Source organism: Vanessa tameamea, chromosome 30 (assembly GCF_037043105.1).
Source record: "Vanessa tameamea isolate UH-Manoa-2023 chromosome 30, ilVanTame1 primary haplotype, whole genome shotgun sequence".
In the NCBI taxonomy this organism is placed as follows: domain Eukaryota; kingdom Metazoa; phylum Arthropoda; class Insecta; order Lepidoptera; family Nymphalidae; genus Vanessa; species Vanessa tameamea.
In genome coordinates, this window is record NC_087338.1 from 2,536,822 (window position 1) to 2,556,533 (window position 19,712).

At 32.9% G+C, this 19,712-nt stretch overlaps 1 protein-coding gene across 1 annotated transcript in view; it reads left to right on the plus strand.

Moving 5' to 3' along the window:
- Positions 1–1,500: 1,500 nt before the first annotated feature.
- LOC113391715 (fatty acyl-CoA reductase 1) overlaps positions 1,501–19,712 on the plus strand; it is a 29,088-nt gene continuing 10,876 nt past the window's right edge. The window contains exons 1-3 of the mRNA XM_064219999.1: positions 1,501–1,573; positions 13,918–14,062; positions 14,805–14,898. Of these exons, the coding sequence (XP_064076069.1) occupies positions 13,926–14,062; positions 14,805–14,898 (231 nt within the window). The 5' untranslated portion in view covers positions 1,501–1,573; positions 13,918–13,925. The remainder of the gene's footprint in view (positions 1,574–13,917; positions 14,063–14,804; positions 14,899–19,712) is intronic.

Below are 19,712 nucleotides of genomic sequence, written 5' to 3' on the forward strand. Positions count from 1 at the left end.
TATTTTTGGATTCAGTGAAAATAATGTCATCGCGTCTTATGTATCAAAAAAGAAAACAAAAAAAATTGTCCTTATGTTATCTTCACTTCATGATGAGGACAATATCGATCAAGATACTGGTATTGAAGCTAAACCAGAAATGGTCACATTTTACAATTCTACAAAAGGCAGTGTGGACGTTGTAGATCAAAAGAAAGAAGACTATTCCGTTGCAAGAATCACTGCTAGGTGGCCAATGCGATTATTTTTCTCCATTTTGAATATAGCTGGGATCAATGCGCAAATAATACATAAAGCAAATACAGATAACCTAATTCCTAGACGTATATTTCTAAAAAATGTGGCTCTTGAGTTAGTAAAGACACATATTTCACGAAGAATTTGTATGCAAAATATGTCATCAGATCTGAATTTTATAATGAAAAGATTTGTACCACTACCCAATGCCGAAATTGGGGCTAGAACGAGCGGTTTTCGCGAACTGTGTCCCAGGAGGTAAAACAGACGCTCTAAAAAAGCCTGTACTTTGTGCAAAAAACTACTCTGCACTGAGCACGTTATGTTTATGTGCCATACATGTTACGATAGTAACATTACTCAACGTGACATGGAAGAATAAAAAGTTCCTACTTTTTTGTTTGATTTTGCTCTTTTAGTTTATTTTTGTTAATTAGCCCAAAGTTAAGGCCAAAGTTGATTAGCTATTTTTGTTTAAGCATAAACTGCATTTTTTGTTAACTAATGATAATTAAACTCTTTATATAGTAAACTACATGTATTTTATTTATTTTGCTGTTAGTTTGCTGTAGTTAACTAAAAAATCTTATTTGAAGTAATGTAAGCATTTTGCTCGCGCGCGCCTCATCGTGTATCAGGGCGCGCCTCCTCACAGGTTAAAAACATGAAAACGCACTTGAAAATTTAGTGAAGCTTGCCCGCAATTTTAAGCTAAGATTCCCATGTTTTAACCACTGGGCCAAATCGGTTCAAAAGGTGTGAAAAGGGTTATATAAAAGACATAATATATATGCAAAAATTTTTTTAACAAACTGTAATATAACAACAAGTTTTGATATCGTTGTATTTCGATTTGAATGACCTAGCGTAGCTACACTACAGGCTCAAGGGACATAACATCTTAGTTCCCAAGGTTAGCAATGATTAATATTTCTTATAATGCCAGTGTCTATGGACAGTGGTGTCCACTTACCATCATGTGACCCACTTGCCAGTGTATGCTATCGTAATTTAAAAAATATAGAATTCTAAAGACAACAAAAAAATGTATGTCTTTTATTACGCAAACTCTTCCTTATAGTTTCCTTTAAAGTGACCTGAATTATTTTTTTAAATTTACAAGTTAATTCATATACCAATGGATTTAGACACGACATAGTATCCGTCGTACAAAAATATTCCACTTCTAGATCAGTTAAACCGAGTTCTGTTTCTTAATGCATTGCAAGCAATTGCGTTAGACCTAGGCTCCGTCTTTCGTAAACAGAACGTCAGTACACATTTTTCCGACGTCGAGTCGAAACGTTCCTTTAGATTTTCCTCGTTTAATAAACCGGTAAGTTGACAATATTTTTTTTTTTTATTCGTACGACATATAACAGGCAACAATACAAATGATAAATTTTATAATTTTCGACCTTATATAAAATACGGATACGTAGGTGATTTTAAATGACTTCTTATATTGAAATAAAAAAATCCTTCTTTTTTATTAATTATACTTTATAAAAATTTAATTTGACGTATTTTTTTTTTTTTATGTTTGAAATTATAACAAATGAATATTTCAATTATAATTTTTTCCCAGCTTATCTAATAATGTGATCAGACCATAATTATGGATACTGTCAGGCATATTTATTGATCACGCTCGTTGTTTTGCCCTTTTAATGCATATCATTGTTGTGTTGTGTTGTGTGTTGAATATTTTGACATATTCTTTATTAAATATACGTTTAACAATTTGAGATATATTATATTAAGTAGGTCTAATAAAATTTTTATCGAAATAAATCAACTTAATATTATTATGTACCAATAATAAAACCTACTGTGTTTAGAAAAGCTTTTACAAATTAATAAACGACTGTATCTTTTCTGACTGACTGTATCATCTTTTGTAACAATTGCAGAATGAATGGCAAAAGATATTCTATCTTTCAACGTGCAAATCGCCATAAAATATAAACTTTTGATTTTGAAAAGTGAATACTTTTTGGAACTCTCAATAGTTCGTTTTTAATTATTTATACTTATTATGTATAATCAAGTTAATTTATTTATTTAATTAATTCTCCAAAAAAAGATACACACTAAATACATATTCTAAAAATAAAACAGTATAAGTTTTACGAGTCGTGTGCTTCAATTATAAGAGACCACAGCATGCACTAAATAATAATTTAAATAAAATTAAGACATAAAGTGAAAAAAATATACGTAGCAGTAAAAGACAACTTAATTTACTGTATAGTTTAAGTGTGTCTGTCAGGATATGTGTTTGTTTATTAGTTGTTGATTTTACATATTATAAAAAAAACATATAATATATTTTCATTTTATAAAATGTACATTGTAAAACAGTTGATTTAATAATTATAATTGTGGACTAAGAACAGAAAACTATAAATAATTCTAACCATTCAGCATATTTGCAAAGTGATTTCGAATTATCTATAAATCTGTCAAATGAAATTTTATCAAACGATACTAAAATCTAAGATGTCTGTCTCTGAAACGTTTTCTGTTAAATTTAAAGATAATTGTACAATTGTTACACTAATTATTATTATTAATTTATCATATGTTTTTTGTCAGACATAGTATATTTTTTACACTAACATAATTGCGTGAATCTCTTAAATCCGTCTGGCAAATGTTTTAGAAGTGATAACTTATTTTGCAATTAACATTAGTGAAATCTTAGAAACCACTAGAAGAATGACAAAAACATTTTACGAATTAAGAAATAAGATAACGTAAAATGGGTAATTTTTCTTTCGCATATAACAGTAAAGTTAATTGTTATACTTAGTAACTACTGAGTTTCTTGCCCGTTCTTGACGGTAGAATATACGTTCCGAACCGGTAGTAGATTTACATTAATTCAACTTTTAAGAGTCTATTTGAATAAATAATATTTTGATTTTGATTTTACCAAGGCAGACCTTTTTAAAGTCACTTAAATGAAACAAAAAAAACTTAAGAATTTCAATGTTTTTAGTAAATTTTATGAAATCCACGCTTGTCACCTCGATAGTCTGGTTTTGTGAGTGAAACTGATCTTCTCCGAAATAATCTTTATCTTCTAATATAAGTTTTATGTATATTGGCTTTGTAGTTAATTCAGTTATACAATACAAAGACAACGTCTGAACAACAGCTCTATACTAAAAATGCAAAAGTAGCTCTGTCTCTCTCTTTATGTCTCTGTCTGTTACGCATCCAAGGCTAAGCGATAAAACCGATTTAAATTAAATTTAGAACAGAGTAAGCTTATACCCCAAGATAAGACAAAGGTGCTTTTTTTAATTCATCCTTCGAGGGGTTAAAATAATAATTATATGAAAATTAATTCTTATATTATTAAAGGAAGATTAAAAAAAACCCCGCTGAGTTTCTTCCGCTGTTCTGAGTTCAGGGTATTTTCTATTCCGACTCGGTTATAGTGCTTTATCTGACAATCAATAAATAAGTGTAATGCTTCTATATTTTATAAATGAATTTGATTTAAAGCGAAATGCTTATTTCGTTTGAACGCTAATCTCAATTATACCTATTTACAGAGTTTATACATTATGTAATATCAAAGTCCGACTAAGACATAAGGGCCGGGCCTTCACCTCAAACAACGAGAATTTTAGTGTTGACCACAGCTGTTCACCGTTTCATTTCTCTCTAAGTATGTATCTATTAACCATTTTGCATCGTAAGCCGGTTGGAGGCCGGCAAGCAGGCTGGCTGTCAAAGTAAAAGTCAAAATCTTTAATTAGACTAAAAGTAGCTTATTGATTTTTAAAAATCAAGCACCGGTAATGGACGCCTCGGACCTGAGAAGAACTAGCGAAAGAAAATCAGCAGGTGTTTTTTTTAAATATCCATATCCATGGTGTAATCGCTTAATTCCCAGGGCGTCCAATCATCTAAAAAGTAATTAGTTATATAAAATTTAACACAAAAACGTTCCTTGGCGATTCATTTAAATTGTACAATTAATTTTTGAACGTTAACTGTCTGTAAAAGCGTAATCATTGTCTCACAAAAGAGTTATTAATTCTATGCGATCGGATAATTATGAGCTAATTTCTGTTTATAGACCTAGTGTTAAGAGTACGTACGTCACAATTTCTGGAAAAATCTTTAAATGTGTTCCTGTGTCCTCTTCGACTATATGACTCCTACAATATATATAGCTATGACTTACGGGTAACGTGAAACCACTCAGAGCATTTTGTAGTTATATTTTATATTTAATGGCTTGTCCTTCTGTCACACAGCGACATCCCATTGGCCCGATTTTCAGGGTTCCGATGAGGAATCGGAAAACCGTTGATGACGATTCGTGTCTATCTGTTGCTTGTCATCATTTATTTGAATAGGTACTAATATTGAATAAGGTAACCATATCAAATATAAAATAGATAGGGTGGGGGGTACCAACCGAGACATGCACAGATCTTTACCACTAAGTAAATCACTACCACCATTATTATTTTAACTCTCTTTTATAAGCGGCAATATCTATGGGTAGTGACATACCACCCGGTAGCCTAATTACTCGCCCCTACCTATGCTATAATTAAAGAATAATATTCATTTATTTTATTCTTTGGTTGCTTATATAACACAACATGTTATGGAAGACTGGGTCCCTCTGACACGAGTATGAATCATGCTCACTAGAGAGACCCAACCTTAAATATTCTATGTAAATTGTGGTAACGAAAAAGATTAAAAATATATATATATATATTAGTAACCAAAGTACGATAGCTCGGTAATGTATGGACGAAATGAAAATTTATACTAATATTATAAATACGAAAGTAACTGATCTGTTACCTTCACCGCTGAACCCATTTAGATGAAATTTGTTACGAAAATAGTTCGAATCCCGGAGAACGGTCGTAGACTTTTTATAATTCACCTTTAGAAGGGGTAAGACCGAGGTGACGTGTTGTGAGTTATAGGTAAAGTTTTATAAATTACGCTGAGCCGCTGATTTAGCTAGTCATTTTGCTTACTTTATAGTTTATTGTACAAAACGAAGAGAAAACAAAACATAGATACTGCCTAAATAGATGTAGTAATACAATTTTGGCGACCTTATCGCTACACAGCGATCTCTTCCAGGCAATCAATGGTGTATATAACTCGTAGGATATATCTATACCTAAAACTAATAAATAAATGTCAATATAAAATACACATATAATAATAAATAAATAAATATTGGACAACATCACGTACATTACTCTGATCCCAATGTAAGTAGCTAAAGCACTTGTGTTATGGCAAATCAGAAGTCACGACGGTACCACAAACACCCAGACCCAAGACAACATAGAAAATTATTGAACTTTTTCTACATCGACTCGGTCGGGAATCGTACCCGGGACCTCGGAGTGGGGTACCCATGAATACCGGTGTACACACTACTCGACCACGGAGATCGTCAAATATTATACATGAATAAATAAATTATATTATTATTACAAGTATACAATAATTAATTCTATAAAATGAAACTCAAATAAAATGAAATTATAATATATAGTCATAGCAAAGTCAAGATGATACTATCGTTACACATATAAACATATAAATATAGATATAGTACACACCGTGACGTTAAATGTACGTGATACGAATTGGTTTCCTGTTAAAACAATAGTTGTCTAGTTCGATTCAAAGTATCATTCGTTTTTCGTCCCAAGTACGAACTTTAGTTTTCATTTACTGACTGCTACGCAATTTAGTCTTAAGATATTTAAGGTAATTTTTCTTAAATAATTTACCATGTGCAAAAATGAGTACCTCAGAATGAGAACCGGTGAATAAAACTCCACGGTTATATATATAGTTTGTTCCAAACGAGGAATGAAGATAAACAATCCTTAGATTTACGTATTCCGTTTAATTTGTTAATAGCTCAGCTATATTGTGCCCTACTAACAGTTCTTGTTTAATATATCTTTGTTTTTAACACAACCATATTTAACTTAACTACTTATATCCACTTTAATTTACTACCAAAGTTGTATAAAACTTCGTCGACGTCCAAAACGCTAATGCATAATGGTTATCATACATTTTATTCAAGCTCTCCGATGATATGGCGTCAGTTCGATGTCGAACGTTATTAATTTTGTTTTTATTTGTCATATTGTGAATATGCTATAGAAATAACTTTACGAATTTCTGTTTATAATCATTATTCATTTATTGAATAGGCCTGGATGGATCTAAATTACAGGCAACAGATTATAATTAAACACGTGTTTAACATTTCGTGTAGACTTTTATCTAAATTTCATGAAATTTGGTTTGAAACTAGCTTGAACTCCTAGGAAGAATAAAGGCTTTTTCATGCCTAAATTGAAGACACCCTAAAACGCGAGTTAAGCCACAGGCGACAGCTAGTATGTAAATGAGCCACGGACACGGTTAGTTAAGTGCATTTCATCTCCTGTGAAGAAAATTAGAGATTATTTAATCTTGTTATATATCTTATCTGGGTATTTCTATATAATATAATTTTTTTTATATATATAAAATTAATTGTATAGGTATAAGTACTGAGTTTCTTGCCGGTTCTTTTCGGTTCAATCTTTGTACATTCCGAACCGGTGGTAGCTTTACTTTTAACATAGTTCTGTAAAGTGATCACTCAAATGTCCTTGTAGAAGTTCTAAACTTGAATAAAGTATATTTTAATTATGATTTTAATTTTTTGATTGACGTTGAAAATGAGTAATTATTAAAACAATCAGTAATTAATTTTTTTTGTTTTATTAAATTATATTGTAGAATAAAAATTCGTTAACTATTTTAAATGAACTAAAATTACAAAAATCTATTGAAACACGTATCTACTTAAAAGATAAATTAGTCTCTTAAAATTAAAATAACTTTTATTGTCTTAGACTTTAACGTACGATAAAGACATACAATGTACTGAAGCTACATACATAATTAATCCCAGAACGCGATTTGATTTACAAATAAGTTACCGATTTGTTTTAATTTTTTTAATTTGTTCTGGTATCGGCTGTATACGTTTATACCTTTGCTATTAATAAAAAATATACGCAAGTCGGTTCATTGCAACAGTATTTTAGGATTAACTTTGATTGATATCGTTATGAATTAATTTAATTTGAAAACTAACAAAACTAAGCACTTCTTTAACTAATATAATTGCATATTAAATTAACTATACACAGTTTATTCATTTTCTTTCTAACATACATAAACACTTCCGTATTACAAATGTTGTCATTACCAATTCAATGCACATTCAGAACAAATTGCTTTGCCTAGATTTTCTTGTTAGTTTTTCAAACATATTTCCTAACTAATAAAATAAAACAAGACACAATGAAATCGGGTCTATATAGCAACGTGTGCTCGGTTAAGCCTTTTAAATTTGAAGACGAGATAACCACCATCATAGATATGCGACATTAACTATAATTATTATTAAATTTATAATAATATACATATCAAAATGGCGTGTCATATGTTGCCAATATTTCATAAGTGAGATACAAAGTTAATTCGTATAGAATCGCACTGTTAATTGCTTTAGAATCGGACGTTATTCTCAATTTACCTGTGTGACAGAGACAGATATATCTCAGTAGAGACTACTTTAAAAACTATAGTTACTGTATAAGTAATATTATTTAACATATCCTCTCTGAAAATAAAACCCATCATTCTGAAAGTAAAATTTCGCTAACGATTCGTTAATATTGAAAGGACGTAAGGGATATCGTTTCAAAAAACAAGAATTAACAATTTTAAATCGTTTTAATTCGGTTTAAACATCTTACTTTGTGCTAAAAACTTATTGAACTGGAACGTTGCTCCACTGTTTATGTATAGACTTACAAAACTGTTATTTGTAATTTTGCATTTACTTTTGCACGCGGATATGCTTGAATTATGTAACGCGTTAGCATGTAGGTGCCGTTTAATTAGTGCGACGCCAAATAAATCTTGTATGTGAAATTGTTTAGCTTTCAAAATGTATTTAATTATTTTGCCATTTCTAGTTGAGGTTCTTCTGAGGCGTCCCCTCAACTGGTTTACGTTAATTATATATATAATTATAGATATAATAATAATTAATGTTTCATATTTCCGTGAAAACGGTTACGTATAATTCAGTAGATCCTTAAAAAAATTTTTTTAAAGGTCTGCAGTCTTGCAATTATCTAATCAGCTGGATGGTAAGTGGTAACCGCAGCTGTTGCTCTGTAAGAAATATTTATTGTCCGTCTCTTAATCAATGCATCCCCAACCTAGGTAACTATAATGTTCCTGTAGTTACACTGTCTAACTCACCCGTCAAACCGGAACACGATTATACTGAGTATTGTTATTAGTCAGTGGGATATATGACGAATACGCGTTACTTTTAACTTGGTGGTAGGGCTTTGTGCAAGCCCGTCTGGGTAGGTACCACCCACTCATCAGATATTCTACCGCCAAACAGCAGTACTCAGTATTGTTGTGTTCCGGTTTGAAGGGTGAATGAGCCAGTGTAACTACAGGCACTACCAACCTTGGGAACCAAGATGTTACGTACATCTTAGTTCCCAAGGTTGGTAGCGCATTGGTGATGTAAGGAATGGTTAATATTTCTTACAACGCCATTATCTATGGACGGTGGTGACCACTTACTATCAGGTGGCCCATTTGCTCGTCCGCCTACCGATATCATAAAAAAAAATACCTACTCGCATCCAGTCGGGTTTGCACAGTCCTACCATCAAGTAAACGAAATTAATAATAATAATAATTAATTAATATAATAAATTAAATTTATAATTAATTGGTCTAATTGCCAATTTATTACATTCAACATTTGTCTCGTTTGACAAACATACATACGGTATGGTCTAGTGACTGGACCGGTGGTCCTAAGGTCACAGTTACAAATCTGGTCAAGGATTTCAAAATAATTTCATACTGCTTAAGTTAAAAATCTGCATATGATGTAATAATCACTGAACACACATAGATCTGCGCAGAGATTAGAAAGAGATGAAATAACCCAGTAGTTGGTTTGACTTCTGGTTATAAATTCGGTCGTGCTTAGCGGTGAAGGAAAACATCGTTAGGAAACCTGCACATCTCAGATGTAGCTCCGCATTGTGTTGGAATAACCTCAAAAACCTCTCCTCGAAAGGATATATCTTTGTACAACAGTGACATACTTACAGTCATAAGTTTTTAAGTGAATCAGTCACAGATTCCAAGTGTCGCTCAACTTGAATGGCTTTAGGAACTGTAAACTAAATTTTAATGTTTCTTATAACGAAACTGTCTTCTAGGTAGTATTAGTGATGTTTATGTTATCCTGAAGGATTTTGGCGACAGTGTAAATTCTAAAAGTAGCATAGTCAACCGAGCTGGTGATATTGAATTGCACATGTCTGTGCGCAAACACAAATGCAGTCGCTATTCCCTCAACCTGATGGGATGCCACTACGACACTACCTCAAAAAGTTCAGGAGCAGGAGTCATATAAGCCAACGAAGCATTTATTTTCATAATGAGTTTTATAAATATTTCTTCGAAACAACCATTGGTTTTGTCTCGTGTTGTCAAAAAACAAAAGATTATTAAGTTGAAATGATACTGTTTCAAAACATATTAACAATTAGGTTTTTCTTGATTCGAGACAATGAAATTGCATGACCTTGAACTTAATTGTAAGACGCAACAGCGTCTTTGGCGTCACTATTAACACGCTGAACTTATTGTTACACGTTGTTCATATAACTAAATATAAAGTTGCTGATCCTGAGGTCCTGGGATCAAATCTCAGGTCGCACTGAAACAAAGCTCGGAAGTCTGTACGCAAGGAAAGCCGGCGAACTCACAGCTGAACACTTTCAACGGTTACAGAGAGTCTACCTGCCTTTGCACAGATACCTGCACTTTAATTTGGCCTGGGGCGACAGCTTTTAGTAGGCTGTAAATATTTATTCGAAATATAGATTATAACGAGAAGACTCGACAAAAAAAATGTTAAATTTCAGGTTAAGACAACATTTAAAATCTGTATATCTATACATATAATAAAATTGGAGTGTCTGTTTGTAATATTAAAATAACCGCGTTTTACTAAATGCATATGTGTGTAGCTTTCTACCAGTGACAGTCCCGTCAAAATCAGTCCAGCCGTTCCAGGGATTAGCCGGAACAAACAGACAGACAGATAAAAATTGTAATAAATGTTATTTTGGTATATGTACCGTGTATACATATGCATTTTATAAAAGGCTGTTACTTTAATGTTACAAACAGACACTCCAATTTTATTATATATATGTATAGATTGGCTGCTCCGCGCAGTTTCGTGACGCGGTGGCGTGTGGTATGGCCGTTTTGAAAAATTGGATCAAATGCAAAAATTATTATTCAAAACCGACTAACGAAGATGAACGCTTACGCGTTATTATATAGTAGATTCCAATCAAAGAAGGAAAAAAGATAAACAAACCTTAGATATACGTATTCCATGCGTTTTTTCCTATAAATATTAATATTGTACACTTTTAGCACTATTACACTTAACTACTTGTATCCACTTTAATATTTACTTCCAAAGTGCCGATAATATTTAAGTCGACTATTAATCGCCAATTTCGCAAATCCAATACTGATTACTGAAACTCTCAACCAATAAAATGTCGTCAGTTCGATGTCAAATGTTGTTTATTTGACTTTTGTCCCCATGTTGGAATAGACTTAAAAATAACTCTCTGAAAAAAAGATAGAAATGTCAGTTCCGCTTATTTGCAAACAATACACGAGGTTGTGACCCGTAACGTATGTATTGCTTACGATTTGTTTGTACTTTAAACCAACATTGGACCCAACGTTTTTACACATACGTCCTTGGCCCTAAAGTTTGTGCAATTGCTTGAACAGTACGCGAGGATTATGCAACTGTGAACGGTACACGAAGTTTAAATGGATATAATTATCAATATTGTTTATGTACTATAGATATTATCAATCATAGAAAGTAATTAATATTATATTGCTTTAATATGTATACCTATAATGTAATTATATTAAAATTAAATTTATCATTCGAAAGTGTTTATGCAAATGTTCGAATAAAGCATATTTTTGATTTCATAGTATTTTTTATACATAAATGAGCTTTTTAATACGAATATCATGTGAATATTAATTATATATAATGCTTTAAGTATTTATACATATAATCACTTATTATTCTGTACGTATGTACACGGAACGGAAAGGGCTGGACAGATTTTGATGACATTTTTAGTATGTGTCGAATGGTTTTCTGGATGGTTTAGAAGGGACCTTGTAGTTACCATGACGAATGGGATCTAGATTTTTTTTGACAAAAGTCAGTACTGACTTAGACTGTAGTTAGTTCAGACTGTACTTAGTTCATAATAGTATATATTTAATAATACATCAGTATGAAAAAAATATATTTACATAAGAATTATTAATATTATGGCCTTAATATATAATAAATGTACAAATCATGACCGCTTGAAATGGCGGCAAGGATACTAGCATCTCTGGACAATAAATAAACTCTCCTGTCCTCAGTGGAGGCAAAGGAGGATGTCATACTTTCCATGAATGTTTTTGCACTATTACTCCAAACAAACATACACACAGTATAGATCTATAAACTTAGAAGGTGTGGCTCCACGCTAAACTATCAGCGAGAATTAGACGCCTGACGTGCGTGCTTACAAGATGTCTTAGTGTGTGTGAGTTGACTAATGTAGGAATAAGTTATATAATATGTTGTGTGACCGAAAATGAACAAAAGTTGTGAATATATTTTTGAGCCGAGATGGCCCAATGGTTAGAACGCGTGCATCTTAACCGATGATTTCGGGTTCAAACCCAGGCAAATAACATTGAATTTTCATGTGCTTAATTTGTGTTTATAATTCATCTCGTGCTCAGCGGTGAGGGATCGTGAGGAAACCTGCATGTGTCTAATTTCAACGAAATTCTGCCACAAGTGTATTCCATCAATCAGCATTGGAGCAGCGTGGTGGAATTTGCTCCAAATCTTCTCCTCAAAGGGAGGCTTTAGCTCAGCAGTGGGAAATTTAGAGGCTGTTAATGTAAAAAAATTAAAATAATTTGATGAAAATTTTGTTTTCACTTTTAATTCGAATTCAGTTAGTCTATATAGAAACATTATATTATACACCTATTGGTTGGCAGAATATCATATGTCTTCGGCTTGGAAAAGAACCGGCGAAAGAAACTCAGCGCGTTTTCATTTGTCCTTACTCGTATTTGTAATTCTTTTCAATATGATAAAGAAATAACCAAGGTGTGCTTATCATCCATGTACTCGCCAAGTCGCTTCTTACGCACACAAACATAGCTGTTTTAAATTTTATATTTAGTAAAAGAGGCTGATATTAAAATCTAGGATTATCTTGTAAAACCGTATATGAGTAATGTATTACTCCACTAAAGATCTATACAGTCGAAGAACAGGAATAATAAGTTTATTATAATGTTCAATGTATATCGTATCGTTTGTATATCTTATGATTTAATCCACTCTAGCATTGTTAATACCATAAAAGAAAAAACACTAGAATTTTCTGGAAGGAATTGCGTAAATTGTTGTGAAAACTTCATCGAAATAGGTTTAGATGAAGAGGAAAAAAACGGTAAACTACTTGTATTTATAGCATCACTAGTTGACGGGCACGGATTTGCTCGAGTTTAAAAAAAAAATGAAAGAAAGAAAGATAGATAGAAACGTTTATATAGGACACGGTACGATTATAAAAATAAAAAAAAAACAATAATTTGTATATTAAGTAGTAACGTAATCTACAAAAAACTCAACAAAAAAGGAAAATAAAAGTAATTTCGTATTCAATCAAGTCCTTAACAGGTTATACGGTTTGGTCGTAGGTGTCAGCATAGAGAGTAACTCATACCCCTCCTTGGGGTTCAAGCTTGCTTCATAACCAAAAATCAACGAATTCGTATCAGTGTTTCGGCCATTTAAATATTGGTGTGGATGGTTCACCACGATGTAATTACAAGACGCGTATTTCGCGGTTTATTTCTTAATATAACACGATAGAATTACAAGATAATATTACATAATGAAATAACGTAATACAATAGAATAAGCGTCATTTTTGCGTCAATGAAACGACAGATGACATCGCAAATCGCATGTCATCTCGGCGATTGCGCAAGCCAAAACCGGCTTATCTGACAATGTTCACAATACGGGGAATTCCGTTGAACGTACAATGGTGATCGTTATAAGAAGCAAATTTAATTGTCAGGTCATAGCGACCCGAATACGGGCACCACTGATTTACGTCATAAGTTGGTTACTCTCGAAATCACTAATGGATAAGATCTTGTGCGGGTTTTTCTTTGTTGTTTTTATCTCAGCAGTTCCTTACAATTGTACACTTCTAGCTATTACAAATGACTCTAAAGTACTTAACCGATTGTTATAAATTTACGAATACCAATTAATTATTCAATACGCCCCCCCCAACCCCTTAAAAGTATAAATAAGTTAAATAAAATCAGTTAGCTCAGCTGGTTATTTAATATTTAATATTCCAAGAGACTAAGTTTTTATTTATTAATGAATTTGTCTTGCAGGCTTCACCATGTCTTCCGAAGGCTTCTCGTCAGAGGAACTGGACGCGATGCCGGACCGAATATCAGATACTTTCAAGGGGCTGACTCTACTCGTAACTGGTGGTACGGGATTCATGGGGAAGGTGCTGGTGGAGAAACTTTTAAGGTAAGACATATTTCTTGATGGCAGCATTTTTATGAGCGACATTGACCACTGGTTAGAACAAGTGAATCTATAGAAATCATTACTTATTTACGGAGCTAATGATAGTAATTATCTGTAGAATTAATTATTTTATACTTCAACTTATAAATGTTGCCAAAGGAAAGTTTAACAATGATACGTATTTAGTTTAAATAGACAAAGGTACGATTCTAAAATTCTAAATCCAGTAGATACTTGGTCATGAAGCCTATTTTAACTAGGTTTAAAAGAATAGGAATACTAGTATTTAATTGGAAACAGGCTAGTTGCTATATATTTGGTACTATTTTGAAAATGAAACACGAGATCAATTTGTTCATTTTCTATATTGCTAAATTATAAACAACCACTATCAAAATGTCAATGCAGTCTGACCTCAGTTACATAGATAAAAAATGCTACTGAACATTCGGCTTAGACAATTGTTCTCAGTAAAAACGCAAACCGGTTATGACTAGTAAAAAGCGGATTTTAAAAATAAAGACCAATTAGTAGTTTCAACTTCAATGAAACGTTTGTTTTACTACATGAGCTAAGAAATACATACGGTCATCCAAAAACTTTCCGATTTACTAATATTTTTGTATGCTTAGAATATTGATCTTAACCAGTTCATACCGGTATGAACTGGTTAATATCAATATTTTCAATCCAGTATTGGTAGACTAAAAGTAGTAAACATTTTTGCCTTTTTATTTTACAGAAAATGTCCGGATATTGGAAAAATAATGCTGCTAGTTCGTCCGAAGAAAGGGAAATTACCGAAACAGCGCTTGGAAGAAATGCTTAATGATGCGGTGAGTCGCTTTTGTATCAATAAAAGAAAGATAATTTCATTACTATTGAAAATGTCTATACTGGGTTTGACTTGATTGGGTTTTGATGAATTTATTTCGAAGAAAATTATTTTTCGACACTTTTATACTGCCTAGTTGGCACCGAAAATAATTCATGATTGACGTACTGTTTTAATAAATAGTATGTCTCAAGCTGGAGCACCTGATGGTAAAAAATCGGTCATACCCAATACACCACCAGCCTGTGTACCTGTAGTTACACTGGCTCATCCTACAAACCGTATCGCAACAATACTAATTATTATTACTGTTTAGCGGTAGAAAATGTGATAACTGGGTGGTACCTAACCGGACTTTTACAAAACCTTCTACCAAAAACGTGACTTTCTAACGTGCTTTCCTTAAACCTTAAGATATCTCTAATATGACGCTGTAATCCTATATACTCATTAATTTTCTCGATCAGGAACAGAGAAAAAATGTTTATTTATTTGGGTAATAATTAAGGGCCTCCTAATTGATGCTCTACGGCCGGCACTTGTCTTGATGATTCTGTGACTGCCGTATAATATTGTAGATCCAGATTCTTGTCACAATCGTCAATTTCAAAGATGTGTGTTTTAATGTGAACTCCTAGGCACAGAGTAATTAAAATTGTGGCTAAAAAAACTACTAAATTCATTGCCGGTTCTCGGTAGAATCTGCTTTCTGAACCGGCGCGGCGGTAGCTTGACATCTGGAAAAAGTGTAATTTTTATACACTGTATTATAATATTCCACACTGTAATTATTTATAGTTATCTTTAAAATTATTTTTTCTTAAATATTACATTAATACATACCAACAAGGTACATACAAGTATACGCTAAACATACAAGGGAGCAGAGAGGAGCGGAGAGGGAGCATGACGTCATAAGAGAGCGTCACGTCAGCCGTTCGTCGTCACGGCATACGAGACAGTCCTACCCTAAACTCTTATAGATGCTACTTATAAAAAGCAATTAATTTTCTTTGACCCATGAACCTATGGCTTTAAGTTTCCCTATCTATACTATAGAAGGAGCTATACAATATAATATTAAGACAGTATTATACTAGCGGTGTCCCGCGACACTTCCCGTTAATTTAAAATATTTTTTAGTACTTTAGTACCTTTTTTCCTATCTCTAAAATTAATTATTTATGAAATTAACAATTTAGTCCTCAAGCTTAGCAAGATTTATCAATTAAGAATCCTCTTTAGTTTTCTGCACATCTACGGCTGGAGCTCTTCAAAATGAGACCAAAACCGATTTTTTATGGGCAGTTATCGTCCCATCACTGGGACAAAAATCGGTTTACGCTATTAATATATAAGATTAGAAAGTAATGCTGTCTGTATGTCTGTTACTTTATCAAAATGTGTTTATTTTCGACATAATTCCAGAAACACCTAAAATTATCAATGTCCTCTACTAAATTAGGCATGTATTATACATAGGTAACTTCCTCTTGAATCAATCTATCTATTAAAAGAAACCGCATCAAAATCCGTTGTGTAATTTTAAAGATCTAAGCTTACATAGGAACAGACAGCGGTAAGCGACTTTGTCTTATACTATGTAATGATGCGTAGTACTTGATGACGAATTCCTAAGTCCGTGCTAAGCCGCAGGCGTCAACTAGTCTAATATCTAGACTTGCAAAACACATGTTTGTCTTAAAAGTATGACACGAAGATACTTTAGTCACTATTACTGGAAATGTCATCGTATGTAACGATAATGGCGTATGCGTGATGTTTTCGTCATAAAATTAAGTAATGTTCGTATACAAAAGGCATTTACGAGGAAAACATTAATATAAAATAAGCCTCTGAAGCAACTTAACAAATTGTTTTAGCTATAGACGGACGTATTCATAGTGTAATGTTTAGTTTGAAGCCTCGATAGATCCGTGATTTATGCGCTTGCGATGTGAAAGTAGCGGGGGTTTGTTTCTGATTCCTTTTGCGTAACTGGAGAGATACTCAGGAATATTAGGAATACTTGGAAAATGACATTTTCCTTTGAAAGTTTAGAATTCAAGACGTTTTCCACGACGCTTTTTCAATGTAGGTTACATTGGAATAAAGACTATATAGCAGGGCCGGACTGTATGTTTAGGGGGCCCTGGGCTAACAGTACTTAGGGGCCTACCTTAGACATATCTGAACGTAGACTTGAATTAAATTAATTTAATGGGTTTGAATAATAAGTACTTGCAGCGCTGCAAACCATACGATCTGTTTAATTTAATAAAGTTATGGATTCTCTCGCATTATCGTCCATTTTGGACTTTGACTTGACTTGGCTGGGGCCCCCTTGAATCCACGGGGCCCTGGGCTGAAGCCCAAAAAGCTATATGGTAGATCCGGCTCTGCTATATAGTCATCATGACTCAGAAGAAGACGGCGATGCAATAAGGGTTAAGGCTAATTCTGCTCGTCTGTCTGTTGCTCTTTCACAGCCAAACCACACCGATATTTGATGAAATTTAAGCAAGCTTACGACCGCTAAAACGCCGCCGCAGGCACTGCTAGTTATCAGTAACTTTGGAATAAAAATATTTCAATAAAGATATTCGTATTCGTTATACGAATGTTTGCGAAATATTCGTACATTCAGTTGCTGATATTATCCGTAACATAAAGACATACCGACATTTATTATCATACGTAACGTCATTATTTATTCTCTTTAGTAAAAAAATATTTTGAACGCTGTACAAGTCATACTAAGTACGCGCTTGCGCACTTGTGATGTCGAAATTTTCACCATTCCCGGCTAAGACTATGTCGACATATTAAGACTGCTTGCACACTAACGATTTGTAAGAGTTTATAACATACATATATAAGTACCACTATATATTAAGTATATACTAAAATATATACTAATATACTAAAGGTTATGTCAATCATTTCATTGTGTTTTTTGTTTATTTATTAAATTCAACCATGGATCACTGCAATATGTTTTGATATGTATGTGCTCTTTCAATTATAGGAAAATCAAAATCAAAATATACTTTATTCGAGTAGGCTTTTACAAGCACCTTTGAATCGTCATTTAACAAACTATATTAAGTAAAGCCACCACCGATTCGGAATGTTGATTCTACCGAGAAGAACCGGCAAGAAATTCAGTTATTCTTTTTCAACAGCTAAAAATAAAATATATATTAAAAGATCTTAAATATTGACTAAATCAAATTTAAACGAAAATGAATGAAACGTAGTTCACGTATTGTCAACTGCCTTTTTATATAGGTATATATTTTGTTTAATTCATCTCGAGTTGAGTGACCTGCTTAAAAACCAGACGGTTAAAAATCCCAAGTTCTCCTCAGTCTACGCCCATCAGTGGGATATTGCAATGTAAGCGCAAAAATATGTTTATTTACGACATCACATCAGAAACCTCTAAAATGATCAGTGTTTCTCTACTATATTGTGCATATATTGTACATATAAACCTTCCTCTTGAATCAATTTATCTATAAAAAGAAGGGATTAAAATCCGTTATTTATTTAATTTAAAGATCTAAGTATACATAAGGACAGACAGCGGTAAGCGACTTTGTTTTAAAGGTGAAAGTTTAAAAATGTACGTTTGTTACTCTATCACGCAAATACGGCTGAATGGATTTTAATGAAACTTTACAATAATATAGCTTATATATCAGAATAACACATGTGCTATAATTTATAAATATATTGTGTGAACTGTCAAATTTATATTACTTAACCAATCCATAAAACGCGAGCGAATACGCGGCCGAAAAATAGTCGTCTATGCTTACGCATCAAGACTTACGTAACTTGGTGGTAGGGCATTGTGCAAGCCCCTCTGGGTAGGTACCACCCACTGATCAGATATTCTACATCCAAATAACAGTACTCTGTATTGTTGTGTTCCGGTTAGAAGGGTGAGTGAGCCAGTGTAATAACAGGCACAAGGGACATAACATCTTAAGTTCCCAAGGTTGGTTGCGCAAAGGTGATGTAAGGAATGGTTAATATTTCTAACAGCGCCTTTGTCTATGGGCGGTGGTGACCACTTACCATCAGGTGGCCCATATGCTCGTCCGCCAACGAATGGCATAAAAAACAACTAATTAGTTACCATGGAAACATGGAACGTTATAACGAATGGGGTTCTAAGCTTTTCTGTAAAGTAAATACGAAGTAAAGACATACTATGTTTTAAACTAACAGTTTTGAATTGCGATCCGAACGCTCTTGTATAGTCACTCTTAAAACTAGATCCGAGTTGAACGCAATCTCTTCACGATTTAGGTCAAACATTTCTTCGCCTTTTATTAAAATATTTGATGTTTAATTAATTTGTACTTTTACTGTTCGGTAACTATAGCCCAGTAGATAGGACGATATATATTCCATGTAAAGGGTAAATAGATTCAAATTTGTAACTCTACCAATAATGTTTGATATTTATATGTAGTTAGATATATATATTAATAGATATATACATATATACCGTAGACTATGACTATATATACTATATTGGTTTATTTTCATAAAAATACACTTTGATATTACCATTTATATGATTGTTAAAAAAGAGTAGGGTCGGATTCAGGGGTCTGGGGGGCCTGGGGCACCAGAGGAGGCCCCTAATTATGTGTTTCTTTTTTTAAATTGTACTATATCTACACATCATTCATTAAAAGTGTAAACTCATCGGAGTTGTGTTTTTTTCTATACATATAATAAAATTGGAATGTCTGTTTGTAATATTAATATAACCTGTTTATTAAAAGCCGATGTATG